The following is a 22,739-nucleotide window of genomic DNA, read 5'->3' on the forward strand; positions in this document are numbered from 1 at the left end:
TGGGAAGGATAGATTAGCACTGCCAAAAGCGACACTGCATGGAGATGAAGACCTGGAAGTCCCAGAATGAACAGGCACTAGGCCTTGGAATTGCAAGCACTAAGCCTTGGTAGGCAACTGTCTCCTCAAAAGGAGGTGGTATGAGGACCGAGATATCTTGGAATTTCTGGGACAAGGCCTTGTCTAGGCTCTGGAATGGCCAGGCACTGTGCCTGGGCATGATATCCTTAAAAAACGGGAATGAGATCAATTTAGAATCCACTAAGGTGGCATGAATCATCTCTGGGATGTAAGATAGCCTATGACAAGGATTATAGATTTTTCTGCAAAGGACTGGGATTGGATTCCAAGAATTGGAATCGATCATCAGAAAAGATGTCGGAATGTGCTGTTACGAAGACTGCACAAATGACAGTCAAACAGACTGTAATAAAAGAAACAAACACAACGAACTAGAGACGCATATAATAAAAAAATGCAAATTTGTTCATCACGAGGGCGAAAGATACAGGCCGCACGGACTATCAAAATACAAAAGCAATCAAACAGACTGTAAAAATAAGAAGCAGTCAAACGAACTGTAAAATGCGCATAATAAAAATGCGCATTCAAACTGGCGTCACAGAGATGCAACTAATTATTTCAATTATGTGGGGTTTTCAATGGAACGTATATCTCAAAGCTACTTTTTAAAACTATGTTTTGCTTAGTGGTCTACCAGCCAGAATACGGCTAGCATTGAGTGGATAATGATAAAAATGGGATTAGGTTTGTTTCTTTCAAAATACTTTTATCCCACAGTAATAATAAAAATGTAAATAACCATTACTTGTTTATTTGTGAGTTCCTACAGATCTTCTCGGACTCATAAACTTAGGCACGCCAACAGGCCTCCCATTGAGGAGACGACAGGCAAGGACAGGATTCTCGTCGTTAGAAAAAGGACTGGATTGAAATACGGCAGTATAAGAACTTCTTTTACACCTTACAAAGGATTGTATACATTATTCTTTATGTTGCCTCCTTGTCTGGTAACCTGTAAAGAAACTCTGCATCACCTGGTGGTCCGTAGTTTTTGACTAAACTCCCCAATACGTGATTAATTTCCCTTTTTTACCTTGCCTTGTTGTCTTGAGCTTCTTACATTGGAAGGAAACAGCGTTCACACAAACAAGCAAATTACTCCTTTAGGCCTGGGTTAAAATACATTTGCAGCTGATTGGCACGGTTTAATTTCCGGGCTAAAAAGACATCTTCTCGGATGTATGAGCATCTGGGTTCAGTGACCGCAAATCAAAACATACCGTTTGCCTTTAACGTTCTTTCTCGCTTCGTGTCGCGATTTACTGCAAATGTATTTTTTACTTTTACTTTATGGTATTACAAAGGGAGTAATATTCTTACTTTTATATTACCGAATTTATCAAAGCAACATTCTTCCAAAATAGGTACTGGTGTTCTTTCTTTGCCCCGAGGGATGAGGCTTGCCTAATTCTTTGCCTATTCTGCTACGGTTTCTCGCGTAGTAGCAGTGAGAGAGAAAGATACACAAGGATAAGGAAAAAAATCCTTTCGCCCGCACCTAGCTAATTGTAAAATTTGTGTCATGAATACAGAGAATCTGGGCCTGATTCACTTGAACTAATTATGCTTCCTATCTGCCTGTTAGTTACTAATCTCTCTTGTAAGCTAAATGTTAGTATGCACGCTCCTACGCTGGTTCTACCTTTAACTAAAAAAGAAGCAGCCAGAATTTTATTTTACCCGTAATAATAGTCACCTAATTCAAATAACAAATATCTTACCTGCTGTGTGGAATTCTCCTACGCTCACTTGAGCTTGCTGGTCGAGGATCAGGTCCGTTTTCTCTTATGAAACCAGCTTTAGCGTTTGCTAATCGCCGATAATCGTTAATACACTCTATTTACATTTACAACTTCACAAATTCTAAGGAAAGATCAGTAGTTGCACAACGAGGAATGATTTTGACTTGGATTCAGGGAAAAAGCCTTGAAGACGTCTAACTTCAAACAGAAAGAAAAAAAAAACTCTATGGACTGAAGGCCGTTATAGAGTATGGGAAAAAATTAAAGGAAAACTCTAGGATTTCTAGTTCAACAGAGAATATATTTACACATTTTAGATAGTTCACCGAACACCGTAGGGTTGCTGGGACTCTCAGGGTCCTTATAGGTAAGGCTGATTGCAGGAACACTTGGTCGGACCACTGGTCACGTGTAGGACCCGAGCAGTTGGAAGGGAATTCTTACGTCCACACAGCAAGAAAATTCCTGTAGAAATCTGGAACGAGTATGGTTCTATAAATATCACGTGCGATACACGAAGTGAGTGAGGGATTTCATGTACTGAGGCCGCTAAGCATTTTGCCAATCTGCTAATATAACTCTTATGTTACAGACTTCCTCAAATACCAAAGAAATAACTGAATTACTTACGGTAGTCAGACAGAGGGAGTGAACACAGATACCAGTTACATTATTTCCCCTAATAATGTTCTTAGCGGATGCTAGTGAAGGTGATCCTTCAAGCAATAAAACAAGCAATAAAATTATGTGCAACGGGACCACAGCACCTTTAAAGCAATAGTAACTTCGTCTGAACAAAGGGAAGTACGAGGTTGTGGGGCAAGGACAAAGGAACGATACGAAATAAGCTTGCATGTGGCACAGGAAGGAAATCTAGAGAAAAAAAACTGACTGTGCACTGAACTCTTCACTCTATCTTTTCCATGTGAATTGGAATCCACTTCTTTGATGGCAGGACGTATCTGGGTATTGCACTATGGTGGAATTAGCGTACTTGTGCATACACCATGAAAAACAGAGGAGTGAAGAGGAGGTGGGGTGGGGGTGGATGCCATTGCAGATCTCTGGACTCTAGTCTGGCTGGAAACTGAATGAGGCAGAAATTTCTCTTCCACCTGAATTTATAGTCTCTGTTTTTGCCTACAGCATACACGTGTCTGTCTTCTCTCGTATAAGAGACAGACGCAAATCAGGAGAACAGAGAAAATGGGTTAGAGTTTGAGAGAGAGAGAGAGAGAAAGAGCCTGGCAAATGAGTTCGTAAGCAAGGTACTTCCTCGGCTTCAGTTTACTTTAATTGTGAAATAGGAGAATGAATATTATATACATATATATGTATATATATATATATATATATATATATATATATATATATATATATATATATATTCTTCTGTTAAATCAGGATATGTCTCAAGTTTAAATTGCCCATTAAAACACTCTGGTTTAAAGCTAAGGACTATATTTTGGTGGACCGACTCCCATCCTTATCGAGTAGTGAATGACAGAAGTTACGTTGGCGAAATATATAATGGGAGATATGCCCTTAGGTGATACCAGCCTCGGGTCAATGCTAAGCCGATGTTGGTTCTGTTAATTGTCTTAAACCACTTCATCGTTGCCTTAAGGAAGATATAGTTTATATGGTTAGAGTCCCAGGCTCCATTGGAAAGGTTGGTCCTGTTTATTATTATTTATTTATTCGTTTATTTTCATTTATTTCTATATATAAATTATATTATTATCGATATTTATTTATTTATTTTTACTTTTTTTATTTATTCATTGATTTTTATCTACCATTTATTTATTTATTTATTTATTTAGTTTATTTTATTTATTTTATTTATCTTTAATTATATTATTTATTCATTCATTATTTTTTTTATTTTACTTCTGTTTATTTATTTCTGTTTATTATCTATTTATATTTATTTATTTATTCATTTATATATTTTTATTCATTTATTTATTTATTCATTAATATATTTTTATTTATTTATTTAATTATTTATTTATATATTTTTATTTATCTATTTATCTATTTATTTGATTTATTCATTTATATTTATGTATATATTCAATTATTTTTATTTATGTATTTATTTGTCTTTATTTGTTATTTAATTTTTATCTTTATATATTTGTTTATTTATTTTATTTATTTATTTTCATTTAGTTATTTATTTATTTATTTATTTTATTTAAATTTTTATATTCATTTTTATTTACTTATTTATTTTTATTTATTTGTTTATTTTTATTTTGTTATTTATCTATTTCTATATAATGATTAATTTATCAATTTATTTATTCATTTATTTTTATTTATTTATTCATATATTTATTTTTATCCTTTTATTTTATTTTGTATATATTTATTTATTTATATTCATTTATTTATTTGTTTGTTTATTTTCATTTACTTATTTATTTGTTTTAATTTATTAATTTTTGCTTTTTTATTGATTTCTATTTATTTACTTATTTTTATTTATTTAATTACATATCTATTTATTTATTTATTTATATTTATTTATTTATTTTTAATATTTATTTACTTTTAATAATTTATTTCGACTATATATTTATTTTTGTTTCTTTATTGTCATTCTATATATTTTTATTCATTTTTTAATTATCTATTTTTTATTTATTTATTTATTTATTTATTTTTATATATTTTTTATTATTACTTATTTATTTTATGTATTAATTTATTTATAAAAATTATTCATTTGTATGTGTTCATTTATTTACTTAATTTTATTTATGTATTATTTGTTTTTTACTTATTTATTTTTTATTTATTTGCTTATATATTTTCGTTCATTTCATTTTATTTACTTATTTATTTATTTAAATTTTTATCAGTTTTTATGAATGTTTATTTAGCTACTTATTTATTTATTTAGCTACTAATTTATTTTTATTTATTTATTTATTTTTATTTCTATTATTTTTATTTTTTACTTATTTGTATTTATTCATTTATATTTATTTATTTATATAATCTATTTATTTACATATTTTCATCTATATAAAATTATATTTCTTTGTTTTTTTCTTTATTTATTTGTTTTTATATATTTATTTATTTATTTATTTATTTTTCTTTATCTTTAGTAATCTATTGTTATTCGTTTTTATTCATCTATTTTTATTCATTTTCCTTTATTTATTTCTTTAATTATTTATTTTTATTTATGTTTTATATATTTCTTTATTTATTTATATATCTTTATTTATTTGTTGTTTATTATTTATTTATTTATTTTTTATTTATTTATACATTTATTTATTTATAAATTTTTCTATGTATTTATTTATTTCTATTTATTTATTTATTTATTTATTTATTTATTCAATTATTCATTCATTCATTGTTATTTATTTTCTATTGCTTTTTATCAATTTTTTATTTATTACTTATTTCTTTTATAATTTTTTTATTTTATTTATTTATTTATTTTTAGATATTTTTTTTTATCTATTTAATATTTTTTATATTTTATTTTTATTCAAAATAAATTTTTATTAAAATTAATTTTTACACATTCATTTATTTTATTTCGTTTTATTTATTTATACTTTTTTTTCAAATTCATCTATTTATTTTTGTAATTTTTATTTTTAAATTTTTTTATTTTTACTTATTATATTTATTTCCTTTTATTTATTTATTTATTTATCTTTATATTTTATTTATTTCTATTATTTTTCATTTTTTACTTATTTATTTATTTATTTTATTATTTTTTTTATTTATTGATTTTTATGAATTATTTACTTTCATTTATTTTTTAGTTATCTCTTTATTTTTATTTATTATCATTTATCCATTTGATTTTTACTCATTTTTATCCATGTTTATTTATCTATTTATTTATCTATATATTTTTATTATTTTAATTCTTATTTTTATATATTTATTTATTTATTTATTTCATTCATTTATTTTATTTCTTTATTTTTATTTATCAAGTTTTATTTATCTATTTATTATTTTTATTTTTATTTATTTATTTACTTTTTATTTATCTTTATTTATTTTTACCTTTATTTATTTATGGCATTATTTATTTATATATTTCTATGTATTTATTTATTTTATTTATTTATTTATTTATTCATTATCATTTATTATTTATTGATTTTTATTAATTTTTGTATTTATTTTTGTTTTTAAAAACATTTATATTTTTAAATTAATTTATTTATTTTTTAATATACTTTTATTTATTTATTATCTTTTATTTTTTATTTATATATTTATTTTAGTTTTTTATATACATTTATATATATATATATATATATATATATATATATATATATATAATATATATTTATTTATTTTACTTTGGTTTTATTATTTATACATTTTTAATTATTTTCTTATTTATTTATTTTAATTCATCTATTTATTTTTTTTTATTTTTATTTAATATTTTTATTTTCACTTATTAATATTTATTCATTTTTATTTATTTATTTATCTTTATATATTTGTTTATTTATTTTTATTTATCTATTTATTTATTTATTTTTAAATATATTATTTTTTATTTTAGTATTTTTATTATATATTCTTTTGATTATTTTTTATATTTATTAATCTATTTTGTTTTATTTATTTATACATTTTTAATGATTTTTTTATATATTTATTTTAATTCATCCATTTATTTTTTTTCATTTTTACTAATTTTTTTATTTTTACTTATTAATATGTATTCATTTTTATTTATTTATTTATCTATATATATATTTATATTTATTTTTATATTTTTCCTTTTTTACTTATTTATTTTATTTTATTATTTTTTATTTATTTATTTATTAATTTTATTTACTTTCGTTTATTTTTATTTATTTCTTAATTTCTTATTTTCATTTATCTATTTATTTCTTTATTTTTTTATTATCTAGTTTTATTTATCTATTTATTTATTTTTATTTATTTATTTACTTTTATTTATCTTATTTATTTTTTACCTTTATTTATTTATGCATTTATTTATTTATATATTTCTATGTATTTATTTATTTTTATTTATTTATTTATTTATTCATTATCATTTATTATTTATTGATTTTAATTAATTTTTGTATTTATTTTTGTTTTTAAAAAACACATTCATATTTTTAAATTATTTATTATTTTAATATACTTTATTTATTTATTATCTTTTTATTTTTTATTTATATATTTATTTAATATATATTTATATATATATATATATATATATATATATATATATATATATATATATATATTTGGTTATTTATTTATACATTTTTAATTATTTTCTTATTTATTTATTTAATTCATCTATTTATTTATTTTTTTTTTTAATATTTTTATTTTCACTTATTAATATTTATTCATTTTTATTTATTTATTTATCTTTATATATTTGTTTATTTATTTTTATTTATCTATTTATTTATTTATTTTTAAATATATTATTATTTTATTTATTATTTTTTTTTATTTTAGTATTTTTATTTATATATATCTTTTAATTATTTTTTATATATTTATTTAATCTATTTTGTTTTATTATTTATACATTTTTAATGATTTTTTTATATATTTATTTTAATTCATCCATTTATTTTTTTATTTTTACTAATTTTTTTTATTTTTCCTAATCAATATGTATTCATTTTTATTTATTTATTTATCTATATATATTTATATTTATTTTTATTATTTTTTCCTTTTTTACTATTTATCTTATTTTATTATTTATATTTATTTATTTTATGATAATTTATTTACTTTCGTTTATTTTTATTTATTTCTTAATTTCTTTTATTTTCATTTATCTATTTATTTTTATTTATCTATTCTTATTTAATATTTTTATTATTTTTATTTTCTTATTTTTTACTTAGCTATTATTTATTTATTTATTTTATTTACTTATTTATTTTTATTTATTTATTTATTTATTTATTCTATTTATCTAGTTTTATTTATCTATTTATTTTTATTTATTTTTTTTTATTTATTTATTTTATTTTTTATTAGTTTTCATTTATTTACTTTCTTATTTATTCATTTATTTTTATCAATTTATATATTTTTAGTTATCTTATTCATACATTTATTTTTATTTATCTATTTATTTATTTATTTTTGTTTTTTATTTATTTATTATTTGAATTTATTTTTATTATGATTTATTTTTATTAATTTTTGCTTATTAATTCAATTATATTATTTTTAGTTATTTATGTTTATTTATTTTTTATTTGTTCAATTTTAATTCATTCATATATATATTTTAATTCTTTTTTATTTATTTTAATTATCTTTTTTATTTATATTAATTTGCTTATTTTTATTCATTTATTTATTTTATTTATTTACTTATTTTTTATTTACTTATTTTATTTATCTTTCTTTATTTGTATATTATTTTTATTATTATTTTATTTATTTATTTATTTATTTCTAGTTATTTGTTCATTTATTTTCTTATTATTATTTATTTATTATCTATTATTATTTATTTTTAATTTATTTTCATTTATTTATTTATTTATCTATACTTATTTATATGCATTTATTGTATATTTATTTTATTTTTTATTTATTTATTTTTCATTTTTATTTATTCTTTACTTATATATTTTATCTATTTATTTATTTATTTTTATTTTTATTATTTATTATTTATTTATTCTTATTTATTTATTAACTTTTATTTATTTATTTATTTTTGTTTATTTATCAACTTTTTTTATTTATTTATTTTTTTTATTTATTTATAGCATTAATTTTTCTATTTAATTATGTAGTTATAACATTTATTATTTTTATTATTTTTTATTTATTAATTTATTTTATTTGTTTATTCATTCATTTATTTATTTATTTTTATTTGTTTATTTATTTACTTTTATTCATTAAATTTTATTTATATACTTATTGGTTTATTTATTTATTTTTACTTACTAATTTATTCTTATTTATATAATTATTCGTTGTTTATTTATCTATTTATATATTTTATTTTTTCACTTTATATATTTATTTATTTATCTATTTATTTATTTATTATTTATTCATTATTTTTTTATTATTTACTTTTTTTATCATTATCTTTTTTATTTATAAAATATATTATTATTCTCTAATTATATTTATTATTGGATTTATTTCTAAATTTTTATTTATATATTCAGACTATTTTTATTTATTTAGTTAGTTATTTATTTTCATTTATGTATTTGTGTTAAGATTTTAATTGCGTTTATTTTTTATTTATATCATCTTTATTTATTTTTCAATTTGTTGTTTTATTTACTTTTACTTTTCATTTATTTTTTTTATTCATTTTTTTCATTTATTATTTTATTCCATGTTATTTTATCTTTATGTCATTTGATTTACTTTATTTTTTCTTTATTTTTGTTTTTATTCTTTATTTCTTTGTTTATTTATTTATTGTATCTTATTTTTTCTTTTACTTTATTTATAACAATTTTTTTATTTATTTTTAAATTTATTTATTCTAATTATTTATTTTTATTTTTATTTATTTATTTATTTCAAATTTTTATTTATTTTAGATTGTTTAATTTTTATTTTTTATTTATTTATTTATTATTTCTTTATTTTTATTTATTTGTATTTAATTAATTATTTATTTTTATTTATTTTTTTTATTTTTATTTTTTTTTTCATTTAATTTTCACTTTGGGGTTATTTATTATTTTTCTTTGTTTTTTACTTTTTTTATTTTTTAATTTTTTATTTATTTCTATTATTTTACTTTATTTCATTTTTTTACTTGTTTACTTATTTTGTTTTCATTTTTTTTTATTCATCTATTTTATTTATTTCTTTATTTATTTTATCTTTTTATAATGATTATTTATTTATTATTTATATTCCTTTATTTGTATTTATTTACTTATTTTTATTTTTATATATTATTAGATATTCTATTTATTTATTTATCTATTTGTTTTTATGTTTTTGTTTATTTGGTTATTTTTATATATCTATTTTTCTGTTTTTTTATTTATTTCTTTATCTATTTATTTAATTTATTTAATTTCATTTAATTTTATTCTTTTTATTTATTTATTTTTATTATTTATTTATTTATTATTTATTTTTTATATATATTTTTTATTTGATTTCTTTATTCATTCATTTTTATTTATTTATATTATTTATATGTTTATTTTATTTATTTTTATTTGTTTACATATTTATTCATTTCAATTTTCATTTTTACTTATTTCTTTAAATTTTCTTTATTGATTTTCATTTACTTATTTATTGGGTTTCCTTATTTATTTATATTTATTTATATATTTGTCTTTATTTCTTTATTTATTCATTCATTATTTATTTATTCATTTATTTTTATCTATTTATTTATTTATTAATTTATTAATATAATAATTATATATTTAATTTCTTTTTTTATTTATTCATTTTTTATTTTTATTTTTTTTTTTTTTCTTAAATTTATTTTTTATTTTAATTTTTTTTTATTTTTTTTTTATTTATGATTCATTTATTTTTTTTATTTATGTTTTTTGATTTATTTCTTTTATTTATTTATTTTATTTATTTATTTATTTTATTAATTTAATCTCATTTATTCTTTATATATTTATTTACTATTATGTACTTAATTTATTTATTTCTATTTATTTTTATTTATAAATTTATTTTGTTGTTTTATCAGTGAAGATTCTACCATCTGACATTTGTATTGACAGCTGCTCTTGTATAAAATTCGGGATGAGTTCTAATCCATGGTATGGTTCGTATTATTTATTTATATAATAGAAAAAGTGCTGAACTATGTTTTCCATATCCAACTGGGCACTTATGTTGAGTTAATCTTTCTGAGAGAGATTTTCCTGTGAATCCATAGTATGACTTATCACAATCCCTACAGGGGATTTCATAAACTCCTACGTCTTTAGAAACTAGTTTCTGCTGAACGTTAATTAAGGATTTCCCCAAAGTATTCGGATAAGTGAAGATGAAAGGGTTGGGTTGGCCTAAGGCTTGTGTGATCTCTTGTAAATCATCCACATGAGGGATTATGATTTTGTTTGTGTATTTTTCCCTTTTTTATGCTTTGTTTTCTATGGGTTTGTAAAAAAAAATGCTCTTTGCTTTATGTATGGCTTTTTCTATAATGTCGTGGGGTATTTTAACAAGATGAGTTGATTTCTGATTGTTTCAAGTTCTTTGTTAAGAAAATCTGGGGAGCAAATTCCCAAGGCTCTAAGATAGCTGTAAAAATGTATGTATGAAAGTGAGAATGTCACTTTCTTATAGACAGTGAAATTGTAGTTCTTATTAGCTCTGATGATTAAAACATCTTAAAAGGGGATTTGATAATTTTTTCCCATTCTGCTTTAAATTTTATGCCGGGGACAAAGGAATTTAATTTTTGTAGAAAGACATCAAAATCGTCCCACTCGCTTTTCCACTATGTTAAGATATCATCTACATAACGAAGCTAACTCATCTGCAGGTTTGATAGGGTTTATAATTACTGTTTCGAAATACTCCATATATAAGTTTACTAACACAGGACTGAGCAGATTCTCCATACTGCAACTCAATTTTTGACAGTAAAAGTTATGACCAAAGGAAAAGACGTTATTAGTGATGCAGAGCTCTACAAGTTGCAATATTTTATTCAATTCTATGGGAAGTGGTCAGCAAATGGCTCAAGTTTATTTTTGAGGAACGTTAATACATCTTCTATGGGTACTTTTCTGAAAAGGGAGTCTACATCAAGGCTGAGAAGTTTTACATTATGTACAGGGATATTTGCCGACCTAAATTTGTTGCAAAAGTCTTCTGTATGTTTTATATGACTAGGGGAAAAGGTTCCTGAAAAGGGGGATAGTAACTCGGCTAACCTTTTTGAAATTCTGTAGTTACAAGCTCCAGCTCACGAGAAGGGGATGTTATCTTTGTGAGTTTTGGGGAGGCCATAAAAAGAAGGTAATTTGGCATCACCTGAGGGCATCTCTCCCTTTATATATTTCGCCAATGTGTAACTTCTTCTGTCATTCACTACTTGATAAGGGTGGGAGTCAGTCCACTAAAATATAGTCTTCAACTTTAAACCAGAGTGTGTTGATGGCCTTTTATACTTGATTTGTATATATACATATATATATATATTAGTTGAATTTTCATATAAATCAGTAAATATATATATATATATATACATATATAAATAATAAATAAATATATATATATATATATCCATATATATATATATATATATATATATATATATATCTATATATATCTATACATACATATATATATATACATATATATATATATATATATATATATATATATATATATATATATATATATATATAGATTGTACCTGGGAATGCACAACTATGAAGAATAAAGTGAAGTTGATCTGCCAATGACCTTGACAATGGGGGTGATCATATACCAAATTACAGCTGAGGGCCTACTTCAGATTGGGTAATAATTAGGTAAACACTAAGGGTTTAGCTTAATTGATTATATTGATTATATTCACATCAGAAATGAAAGGATCACACATGGTTTCAAGGGGGACGTAAGAACCCTGTAACATGGGTTATAAATAACACTGAGTTAGATTTTGGGAGTTGAATAGATTGCATAAGACACGTGATTGAGGATCGAGGGGGATGTACGGAAGGTACCTAACAACTCGATTTCACAAAGAAATGAAGTACATTACTTATCACTGAGAAACACTTTGGGCTAATGGCCCACAACAAAATACATTTACAACACAATATAGGAATCGCTTGGGAAGTGTAAAAGAAAAATAAGACAGGAGATGGGACTGACTACTAATAACCTTGAAATATGCACATTACCTTCTGTAGGAGTCGGAGTTATCTTAGGCAGACTTTCTCTTCCAGCCACCGAATCTGCAAACACAAGGCACCAGCAGTGAAACGGACAAAAGGCGATTAAAGGATTAATTCCTTAAAGAAAAGGGGAGTGAGAGAGAGGGGCGAATTCGCCCGTATCTTTATCATGAATGAAAAATAAAAGAAGTCGCTTTCTTCTGGCTTTCCTAACATTATGTTAATTGGAAGAAGAGATGGAGTAATCTGAGGGATCCTCATTAAAATACACTCACACACACATATATACACATATATATATATATATATATATTATATATATATATATATATATATATCTATATAATATATATTACATATATATATATAATATATATATGTATATATATATATATATATATATATATATATATATATATCATATATATATATGTGTGTGTGTGTGTGTGTGTGTGTGTGTGTGTGTGTGTGTGTGTGTGTGTGTAGCAATAAAGAAATGGCGTTACTGTGGACACTTCTGTCATAAAGTATAGATAGGCGTCCACAGTAACGACTTTTCTATATTGCTATATATATATATATATATATATATAATATATATATATATATATATATATATATACATTGTGACGAAGTGCCAAGTTTCTGGTTACTACACTTACCATTCATTAATTGGTACCTCACAACAGCCAGACACCTGAACCTTCATCACAGGTACTAAACGACTGAATACTCTAAAGGCAACAGTGATCCCTTAAACAACTTACCAGTATTGTAGAAAATCAGATAACGTTCATTAAAACAGGTTTGAGGTAATCTTGTAAGTAATGAAATTAATTAAAGGGCAACAGTCCATCAACAACTTTAAAAGTCTAAGTATTTCCGTGATTTCAGAAGTCTAAGTACTTCCCTGGTTCTAAGTCACTTCAAGTAAATTGAAGGAAAACAGCTCAATTACCACTCTATGTTTCTACCTAAGCTTAATATAATCATATATAATTATATTGGTAAAAAAGAAAACACTTATAAAAATTTTAAATACAAAAATTTATTATTAAACTCAAAATTTAATAGTGAAATTCACAATATCAGGGAAAATTACTGTTACTTGAAAATAAAGCAAAGTTTAATAAATTCTTGAATTAATTAAGTAAAATTAAATCAAAATTAATTTATCACAAAATTCAAGAAAATTAATTCAATCAAAATTCAGAAGTGTTAGGCAGTATAATTAAAATTTGGAAATTAATTCACAAGTTCTAAACAACAATGAAACTTGAAAAGAATTCTAAGTAAATGCAAATTAATTCACAAATGTTAAATTTGATTAAATGTGCAACGATTAATTAATGAAAACAACGAAGTTAATGAAATTGTGAATGCAAATGAAAACAGAAAAATGTGGAAAATACCAAAATTACAAAAAGCACCATCACACAGAATATAAAAATAAAAACACACACTTCAAAAAGAAAATGGCTAAATACACAAGAATCACTTCAATAAGAAAAATGAATAAATGCACATAAAAAATCACTTCAAATAAAACAAACGCAAAACACAAAAATTTACAATGTGTAAAAATTTAAACTCGTTTCACCAAACCATTGTAACTATTAGTTGCAACTAATAAACTTTCATTAACACACATTACCTTGGTACCAATTGTCTTTCTGCTGCAGCTTGTTTCACAATTTCACCACACAATATTTCACAAAAGGCACCGTTACACACTTGTGCAATGTTTGTTCAGATTCCACAAAAACACTAAATAATACTAAATAACTCTAAGAAATATCAAATCTGAAATTTATGAGCGACCATAAGTAAGTATAAAATCTTTACGTTAATATGAACTCAAAAGTGACGTGTGAGAGAGAGAGAGAGAGAGAGGAGATCTAAACGCTATGAGGATTTAAGTCTGAATGAATCTCTTTTTCTCCTTGTATGGGCACTTCAAGAGACTGAAGGGTTCAAAATGTTTTGGGTATGCGAAAGATGATGCAATCTTTCTAGAAGCTCATAATATGATGTAACTTTACAGAAAAATCATGAAATCTCCACGTGATATTCGGCACAGACATACGTGTATGAAACGAGTTATGTACTTTGCATGCGCTCTACATGTTCCAAACAGAAGTCGAGCGAGTAAGTTTGATTACGATTGACATGAATCCAAAACACAACGTTGATCTCGAGATCTCTTATCTTGAGGCGTTGACATATTAAGGAAATAATTCTAGCTTCCAACGGACAAAGTTAATCTCTCTTTTTACATGCTACGTTATATTAACTTTTAAAAATTATGTTATGTGAAATCTGAACATACATTTTAGACATCTTATAACTCTAAGCTAGCTAAGGAATCTGAAAATGTTGCAAAACTCTTTTATATAAAACTTTATACAGTCAAAGAGAAGATATATACGTTATTAAAGTAGCAGCATATAATAATATATATATATATATAATATATATATATAATAATATATATAATATATTATATATATATAGGTATATATATATATTATCTATATATATAATATATATATATGTGTGTGTGTGTATGTATGTATGTATGTATGTAAATGCCGTTAAAAGGAATGGCACTAGATGTTACCCTTTGTGTCATCAGCAACCATAATTTTATGGGGTGAGGTAAAAGTACTGACCAAACGACTAAAGCTGTAGCGAGCAAGTTTCATTGCACAATTTGATGAAGGCGCACTTTCCAGTTGTTTTTATTATTTCTTTGGATCTTACGAACTATATTATTTACTCAAGCTTTTGCATGGAATTTTGTTACTCTAAAATCACCACTGTCCTTTTAATCGTAAAATTTTCATTGCGATTTTCTGTAATTGTTCATGGCATCTAATTTTTCTATTTTTCTTTGCCGATCATTATAGACCTTTTTAAACTTGGCGAGTCATTTCTTCCCATTCATCTTCAAATCGTCTTTTACGAACAGGTGCTTGAGTGGCTCGATCTACCTGCAGGCGACCGTCCTTCCTTTGTGTCTCTCTACATGCATGAGCCAGATACCACAGGGCATCGCTTCGGGCCTAACTCGAAAGAGGTAGTACTCTTTCATTTCTTTTCTTCCTTTATTGGAATGGTTGAAATTCCTGTCAAGCTTATATCGCAAAATAATCACAGCTGTGAATCAAAACTGAATACATTGTTGCCTATTAATGAGGTTCGTTGCCTTACCACCGGTTTGATTAATTGTTGCAGTATCTTTGCAGTCTCGTGTAACATTTCATCACCACAAGCACAACTTAATTAAAACTTTCAGGTGAGGAATGCTCTTGTCTTCGTGGACTCGATGATCAAGCTTTTGGTTGAAGGTCTCAAGGCGAGGAATCTCTTGTCTTGCGTTAATTTATTGGTTGTGGCAGACCATGGAATGGCAGATGCTGGCGATGACAAAACTATCCTCCTCGATGCATTTATTCCGGATATCAAAAATCGCACCAGATTTTGGGATGGCGCTTTTGTCAGGATACAACCAAATGATGAATCTCAGGGTAAGTACAGTGTGGCAAATGAACTTCCAGGAGTAAAAGCGAGAGGCGGACTTTCATATTCACATATCTAAAAAAATTCGCTTGTTTAGATTTATATGAAGGGATCTTGAGAATGCTACGAATTACTGATATTTAATGGATTGACTCTGTAAGATGAGGGTTATTCGGTTTTCTCTTTTCTGACCCCCAGTTTTCTAATGTTCTAGTTGTTACAGTCATGGTTTCGAAAGCTTTTGTTTTACGGACTTTTCAACAGCCTGCTCAGGACAGTGAACTTTAAGGATTTGAAGCGACTGAAACAATGTCCAAACAGTTTAGCTAATCAGGTACTGGGGCGGACTGATTTTTCTTCTCATTCATCCTCATTTGTAGAAAATTCGATCAGTTGCACTCACTCCCACCCCAGTATTGCCATGCTTTTTTTTTTACCGTTTTGGTTATCTAACATTCGCTTATTATCTCTCACAGCAACTAAAATGGAAATGATGGAAGCTCTCTCCTGCAAACTACCTGTGATGAGAGTATATGAAAAGACTGCGCTTCCCATACGGTAAGATATAATAGTCGATTTCAAAATCTCTTAGCTTCTCTCAGACAAAATTTTCAAGGTTAACAGTGTAGTATGAAGTGCTGCGAACGTCATTACAAAAAGAAAGGGAATGCAAAAGAAACTTTGATTATCTAAGTCTAAAATGTAACTCATAACAATAAGGAAACCTTCTTCTACGTGGGCTCATAACTTTATATACAAAGATTTAATCAATTGCATGGCTCCTCATTTCTGCGCAAACAGGACCGTTGGCGTTGCGTAGTCAACGCACTTCACTTGTATTTTGTTCTTTTTCGAGCAGATTTCACATTGGGAGCCAACGCCGGGTAGAAGACATCGTTGTGGACGTCGATCCGGGTTACTCCGTGGGAGGGGATGCGTCCTTCAAAGCTGATGCTGGAGAACATGGCTACGACAACTTCTTTCCTGTAATGAATGTGAGTACAGTCTGTAATGAAAGCTGTCACCTGCCACAACTGCATATGATTATCTGTATGAGATCTGACTTTAAGTTACCAATAAGAGCCAGAGACTTGGAACTGTGACATTGCCAAAACGAAAGTTATATGACACTAGGAGACCATGTTTGATATCTTTTAATTCGATTTCAAGAATGTTTCCTCGCACACCACTTCCATACAAAATATGGGATATCAATTAGACTGTAGCGTAATTCAGTCTTCTGTGAGTCGAACAGTCCCGTGACCTCAGTCTCCATGATCCCGTCGGTTTCTAAAAGTTTTACACAAAAAACCTTATTTGTGCAACATTTCGCCTATTTGATTTCTTCGATATCGATATTCACATAAACGACAGTATTCCATAAGTCCAAAATCGCATTTATTGCTTAAATCTATGGAGGGATATTTATTAAATCGTATTTCAAAGTGCAAAAAAAGGGCAATTACCCCTATGTTTACTTCAGTAATTCGTCGATCCGCCCGGGCTGTGTGACGTCACAGAATCATATGTGCAAATAAGTCCCAAATTCATCGTTAAAGCAGGACTACCTTGTCATTAATATACCGTGGCATCAGCTGTTCTCATTGAAACTCATGTGCTGAACAAGGACTGCGGAGTGATACTATCGCAATCAGGGGTATCTTATACTTTAATGGTTTGCCATTTTGCTTAAATAGAATGCCTAGGAAATATGTTTAAAATGAATTGTTTCAGACTTTGCCTTATCTAAATAAATCAGCCACTTTATAGATTTCCTAGAAATCCTGTACAGTGCCTGATTTCACACATTACCAGTAACACAAAATAGTGCCCTAAAACAACAACAATACTTAAGAATATTACTTGGGGATTATGTGGTGTGAAATTTTCAAACAACATCCATGAACTCATTGCCCTAAAGCAAAGCGTATTGTAGCAATATACTCATATGTAGAAAGCAAAATGGCTTGCTGCTTCGTATAACAAACAACAACTACTTTGGCTTAAGAAATTAACAATAAATCTGCTGGCATAAAAGTGTACTAGGTGCCATCACAGAAAGAACATGGTTTTGATCAAAGATACTGTAGAGTACACAAAGATACTCAAGTTAGCCATATAAGACGTTCCACGGCGCCAGTAGGGACAACTGGCAGCTGTAGTCAAAATGAAAAAGCATGACGTCGTAAATCCGAACCAATGGGAACACAATTTTCCACATGACAGACAAATAGCGACATTTGTTCACATATTGTGTTCGGAAGGTATATTTTGGTTGGCGCTTATGTAGTCAAACTTTTATTTTTGTGGATCACATTTTCAATTTACTAAAACATGCCTGCTAAAAATAAATATTATGGTTGCAATTTATAAGATATACAACTGTATTGTGTTTGTAGTGCTGCCCAGCATTCATGGTGTAAGGATAAAATCCTGGATACAAGCCTAGAATGAGTGGTGTAAAATTGAAAATTCTGAATACATGGTATAAAGAAAAAATCTTGAATGAAAGGTTTTTACATTTGGGACGTAGGTCCTGAAGTTTCATGTGACGTCACTGCCTCGTCCTTGATGACAGCATTAGATTACAACCACATGCTCTTATAAGAAACAATTAGAGTCGAATATCTTTGTGTACTCTATAGTATGTTTGATTTTGACCTAATTCAATTATGATTACTCATAGCTAAATTAATTAAAAGTTGTTTTTCTTAAAAGATTTGACTTTTCTAGGCAATGTTTCTGGCATATGGTCCTGACTTCCAAAACCACATTGAGGTAGAGGCTTTCCAGAACATTGAACTCTACAACCTGATGTGCCATTTATTAGATGTGAAACCAGCTCCCAACAATGGTACATGGGGAGCTCTTCACCATATTCTCGCTCATCCACCGCCATCTCCTCTCCACCCAGGATATGTAAGTTTCAGGTTCTGTGTTCTTTTATTTCGCTTATGAGATACATATGGGTAACCTCTTGAGTTCCAGATTCGATATAGAAAACGCTACTCAATTTTCTTTAGTCAGAGAATACTGTATCAAAAAATAATGCTGACACCTAGGGTTTATTCAATAAGGAATGAAAAATTGAGTCTCCTCAAATGGAAGAAGTAGTTGTTCTTTAGGTGAATTTGCACACAAGATTTTAATCAGTGAGTTTCTTGACTGGGATGCAAACTTATCAACAGACTTTTTCTTTCTTTATTTTTTTTATTTGCTGACGTAGTACAGTCCCCCTCCATTAATTTTATGAATAATTTCTCTAAAGACTGTGGCGTTATTGTTGCTGATTGTATTGTTTATTGACAGGAAAAATTGCAATGCACTGCAAAGCAAAATTAGGGAACCTAACATTAGAAGGGAATTTCTCCAAAAAAGCTACTTAAGTGTTTAGACTACTAATGTAACAGGACTTAAAAGGAAGCTTTTAAAAGGATTACCTATACTGAAAAAAGTTTTGACTGAATCTTGAAATTCATAACTGGATATGAGCAAGTCGCTACTCCATTCTTATGAGTTTTTCGTTTTTCAAAGCTTGAGACCACTTTTCAGTATGAAATGTTGGGCAAGATATGCATATACAAAGAAAGTTTTGGTGTTGTACCATAATATTTTCTGGAATGAATAAGTAATGGCTTTATGGTTTGTATACTGTTGAACAAGAATTGGTGGCAGTAATTTACTATAGCCATGAATTTTGTAGTCTTTGTATGGGTTGAGAGTTGGGTTGAATAGTTGAGGCTACTGTTCTCAAGCTGAGACTTGACAAAGAAACTCGATGGATGGGGCAACAATTATACATTTGTTGAGGCAGTTCATTACGCTGTTATCCTGTAGGATGGATAGTACAGCTCTGATGGATATTTGGTGGTCTTACTGATACCAGGAGAGATATAAGATGTCTTCAATATAGTTGATGCAGAATGGGAGGACCCAGAGGATGTTGTCCATCAGCTTCTTGCATATGGTTCCTGAATTCTTGAGGCTGAGCATTGAGTAGTTGAATGCGATGTTCCAAAACAGTGTGATGACTGCTGTGTTTGGAATTGTCCTTGTGGTGTGCTTGAACCTGGAAGTTCCCCTTCATTAGTCTGAACCTAAAAAAGATGTCTGCTCTGGAAAGTGGTTAGTAGTCAGGCTCTGTTTGGAGGGTAAGGTGCCTGTAGTCTCATTAGGACCACCAAGCACCATCTGTTTTCTTTACCATGTGGAGCAGAGAAGTCCAAGGGCTATAGGTCTTTTGGCACAAGCCCATGCATTCCATTTCCTTAAAGGCCTTTTGGGCGAGCAGTTTCATTAAGGGAAGGTAGAAGAATGTGGAACAGACTTAGTGGTGGGGGTGGGGTTTATCTGTAGTCCTGATGTGATGGTGTGCTATGCTTTATAGGAATCCTGGGAGTCTATTTGAGTTTAGGTCTAAAGACATTGGGAAACTTCCACAGGAAAAGGTGTGGGTCCTTGGTGCTTGGAGCCTGTAGTGAATGAGACTCTCTAGAAAGAGGACAGGTCCAGAAAAGAGCGATAGACAGCATCTTCTATCAGCCCATAGTACCTTAGGAAATTGTTACAGAGCATGGGCATCTGGATGTCTGCCATGAGGTGGAGAGTGAGGTGTCAGTGTCTGCATGATGCTATGGGGCTTTCTTTAGCCACCACTAGGTGGTGATGCTGGTAGCACAGACTTGGAGGTACACATGTAGAATCTGGTGGAGTTCACATCCAGCAGGGTGTGGTAGGCATCATTATTTTCTTGTTAGCTGCTTTGCTGGTTTTTTATAAAGCTGCATTGAGGGGTGTAGTTCTTGGTTATCTTCCCAAATGTATGACAATATATGTGGGAGATGGGTGGGCGCACCCATTCTTTCTGTAACTGCCTGTATGGGCACTTTTGCACTCCATTAACCTGCGTCTTTCCATCTTACTCAAGGTCATAGTCTTCTTTGGCTTCACAGATGGTGTTGCCTAGTAGGTCTGCCATGGGAATGCCCTCGTTGTTGGGGAGGCTGGCCTGGAAGTTGGGTGGAAGACAGCATAATCATATGTCTCACTTGCAAGTTGATCCTCTTGAGTTGGCAGTTAGCAATGAGTTCTGGAGGCACCAGTGAAGATCTGAGTTCGTCCCAGAATGCCCTCATATGTCTATCTTGCAAGGTTGTCCTTCTTGGGTTTCCAGTTGACACTGAGTTCTGGAGGCATCAGTAGAGATTTGGCTTCATCTTAGAATGACCTCATATATCTCCCTTGAACGGTTTCTCTTCTTGGGATTCCAGTCAGCACTGAGTTGTGACAACATCAGTAAAAATTTGAGTTCATCCCGGAATGCCCTCATATGTCTCTCTTGTAAGATTGCCCTTTTCATGTTTAAACTCAACACTGAGATCTGGCAGTATTAGTAGAGATTTGAGTATATCCCAAGATGCCCTCATATGTCTCTATTGTAAGGTTCCTCATGGGTTTCCAGTCAGCACTGAGTATGACTCATCAGTATGCCCCTATATGTCTTTCTTACAAAGTTACCCTCATTGGGTTTCAAGTTGGCGCTGAATTCTTACAAATCAATAAAGATTTGAGTTCATCCCAGGAAATTCACATGACTCTCTTGCAAGGTTGCCCTTCCTAGGTTTCCATTCAGCACTGACTTCTTACAACTTCATTAGATATTTGAGGTCATCCTAAGATGCTTTCCTATGTCTGTTTAGCATGGTTACCCTTCTTGGGATTCCAGTCAGCACTGAGTTCTGACACCATCAGTAGAGATTCAAATTCATCCCAGGATGCCCTCACCATCATGTCCTCCATTGGAATGACCATATTTTGAGGAATTATCATGCACAGATGGGTGGTGGGAAGGAAACCTTAGTTATTTACAACTGATGTATGCAATCCCCTTGCCTTTCATGGCTACCTAATGCTTAATGTGGGGGAAGAGTCATCTAGGATAGCCTCAAGGACATACTCTGCCTTCTTTTTTGAACTTGTGATATTGTAGAGGCAGAATTGTATGTCTGCTTTTTGGAGCCAGGCATGTATCAGGGATAGATGGAGATTGATGGTGTTCATGTACTATACTGCTTTGTATGGGAACACCATGTGGTAATTCTTCTTATGATAATATCTTAGTAGCCATAACCATATTTTAGCCTGTTAGTTGTTGTTACAATTTCAGGAATCGTTGTGGGTTCTTTTAAACATTGTATCCCCTAAGCTTTCATTCAAGGATACAAATGAAAATAAATCAAAGCAGTTATAGATAAGGGGGAACAGGTTAAAAGGTAGAGTAATTCAAAATGGTTACATAACTGGTAAGTCATCTTTCGTGGATCGGGCTTCGCCAGAAGAGATGATGCAGGTTACCTTTAGGATGGAACAACCAAGGTTGGTATTGTTTCTCCTAGCATTTGCAGATGGAGGGCTGAAAGGGGACTCTCGTTTGCCATCAGAAAATTGACTGCTTGTCCGACTTCTTGTTCTCTTGCTTACCCTCTGTGTAGCAGGTGATTCTATG

At 27.9% G+C, this 22,739-nt stretch overlaps 1 protein-coding gene across 2 annotated transcripts in view; it reads left to right on the plus strand.

The window, feature by feature from the left end:
• The window catches only part of LOC135221461 (venom phosphodiesterase 2-like), a 128,645-nt gene that overhangs the window by 87,989 nt on the left and 17,917 nt on the right, over positions 1–22,739 (plus strand). For both annotated transcript variants that reach the window (XM_064259215.1, XM_064259221.1), the window contains exons 6-10: positions 15,684–15,791; positions 16,011–16,242; positions 16,711–16,792; positions 17,094–17,229; positions 18,968–19,153. In XM_064259215.1, the coding sequence (XP_064115285.1) occupies positions 15,684–15,791; positions 16,011–16,242; positions 16,711–16,792; positions 17,094–17,229; positions 18,968–19,153 (744 nt within the window). The remainder of the gene's footprint in view (positions 1–15,683; positions 15,792–16,010; positions 16,243–16,710; positions 16,793–17,093; positions 17,230–18,967; positions 19,154–22,739) is intronic.

This window comes from Macrobrachium nipponense, chromosome 20 (assembly GCF_015104395.2).
Source record: "Macrobrachium nipponense isolate FS-2020 chromosome 20, ASM1510439v2, whole genome shotgun sequence".
Lineage (NCBI taxonomy): Eukaryota > Metazoa > Arthropoda > Malacostraca > Decapoda > Palaemonidae > Macrobrachium > Macrobrachium nipponense.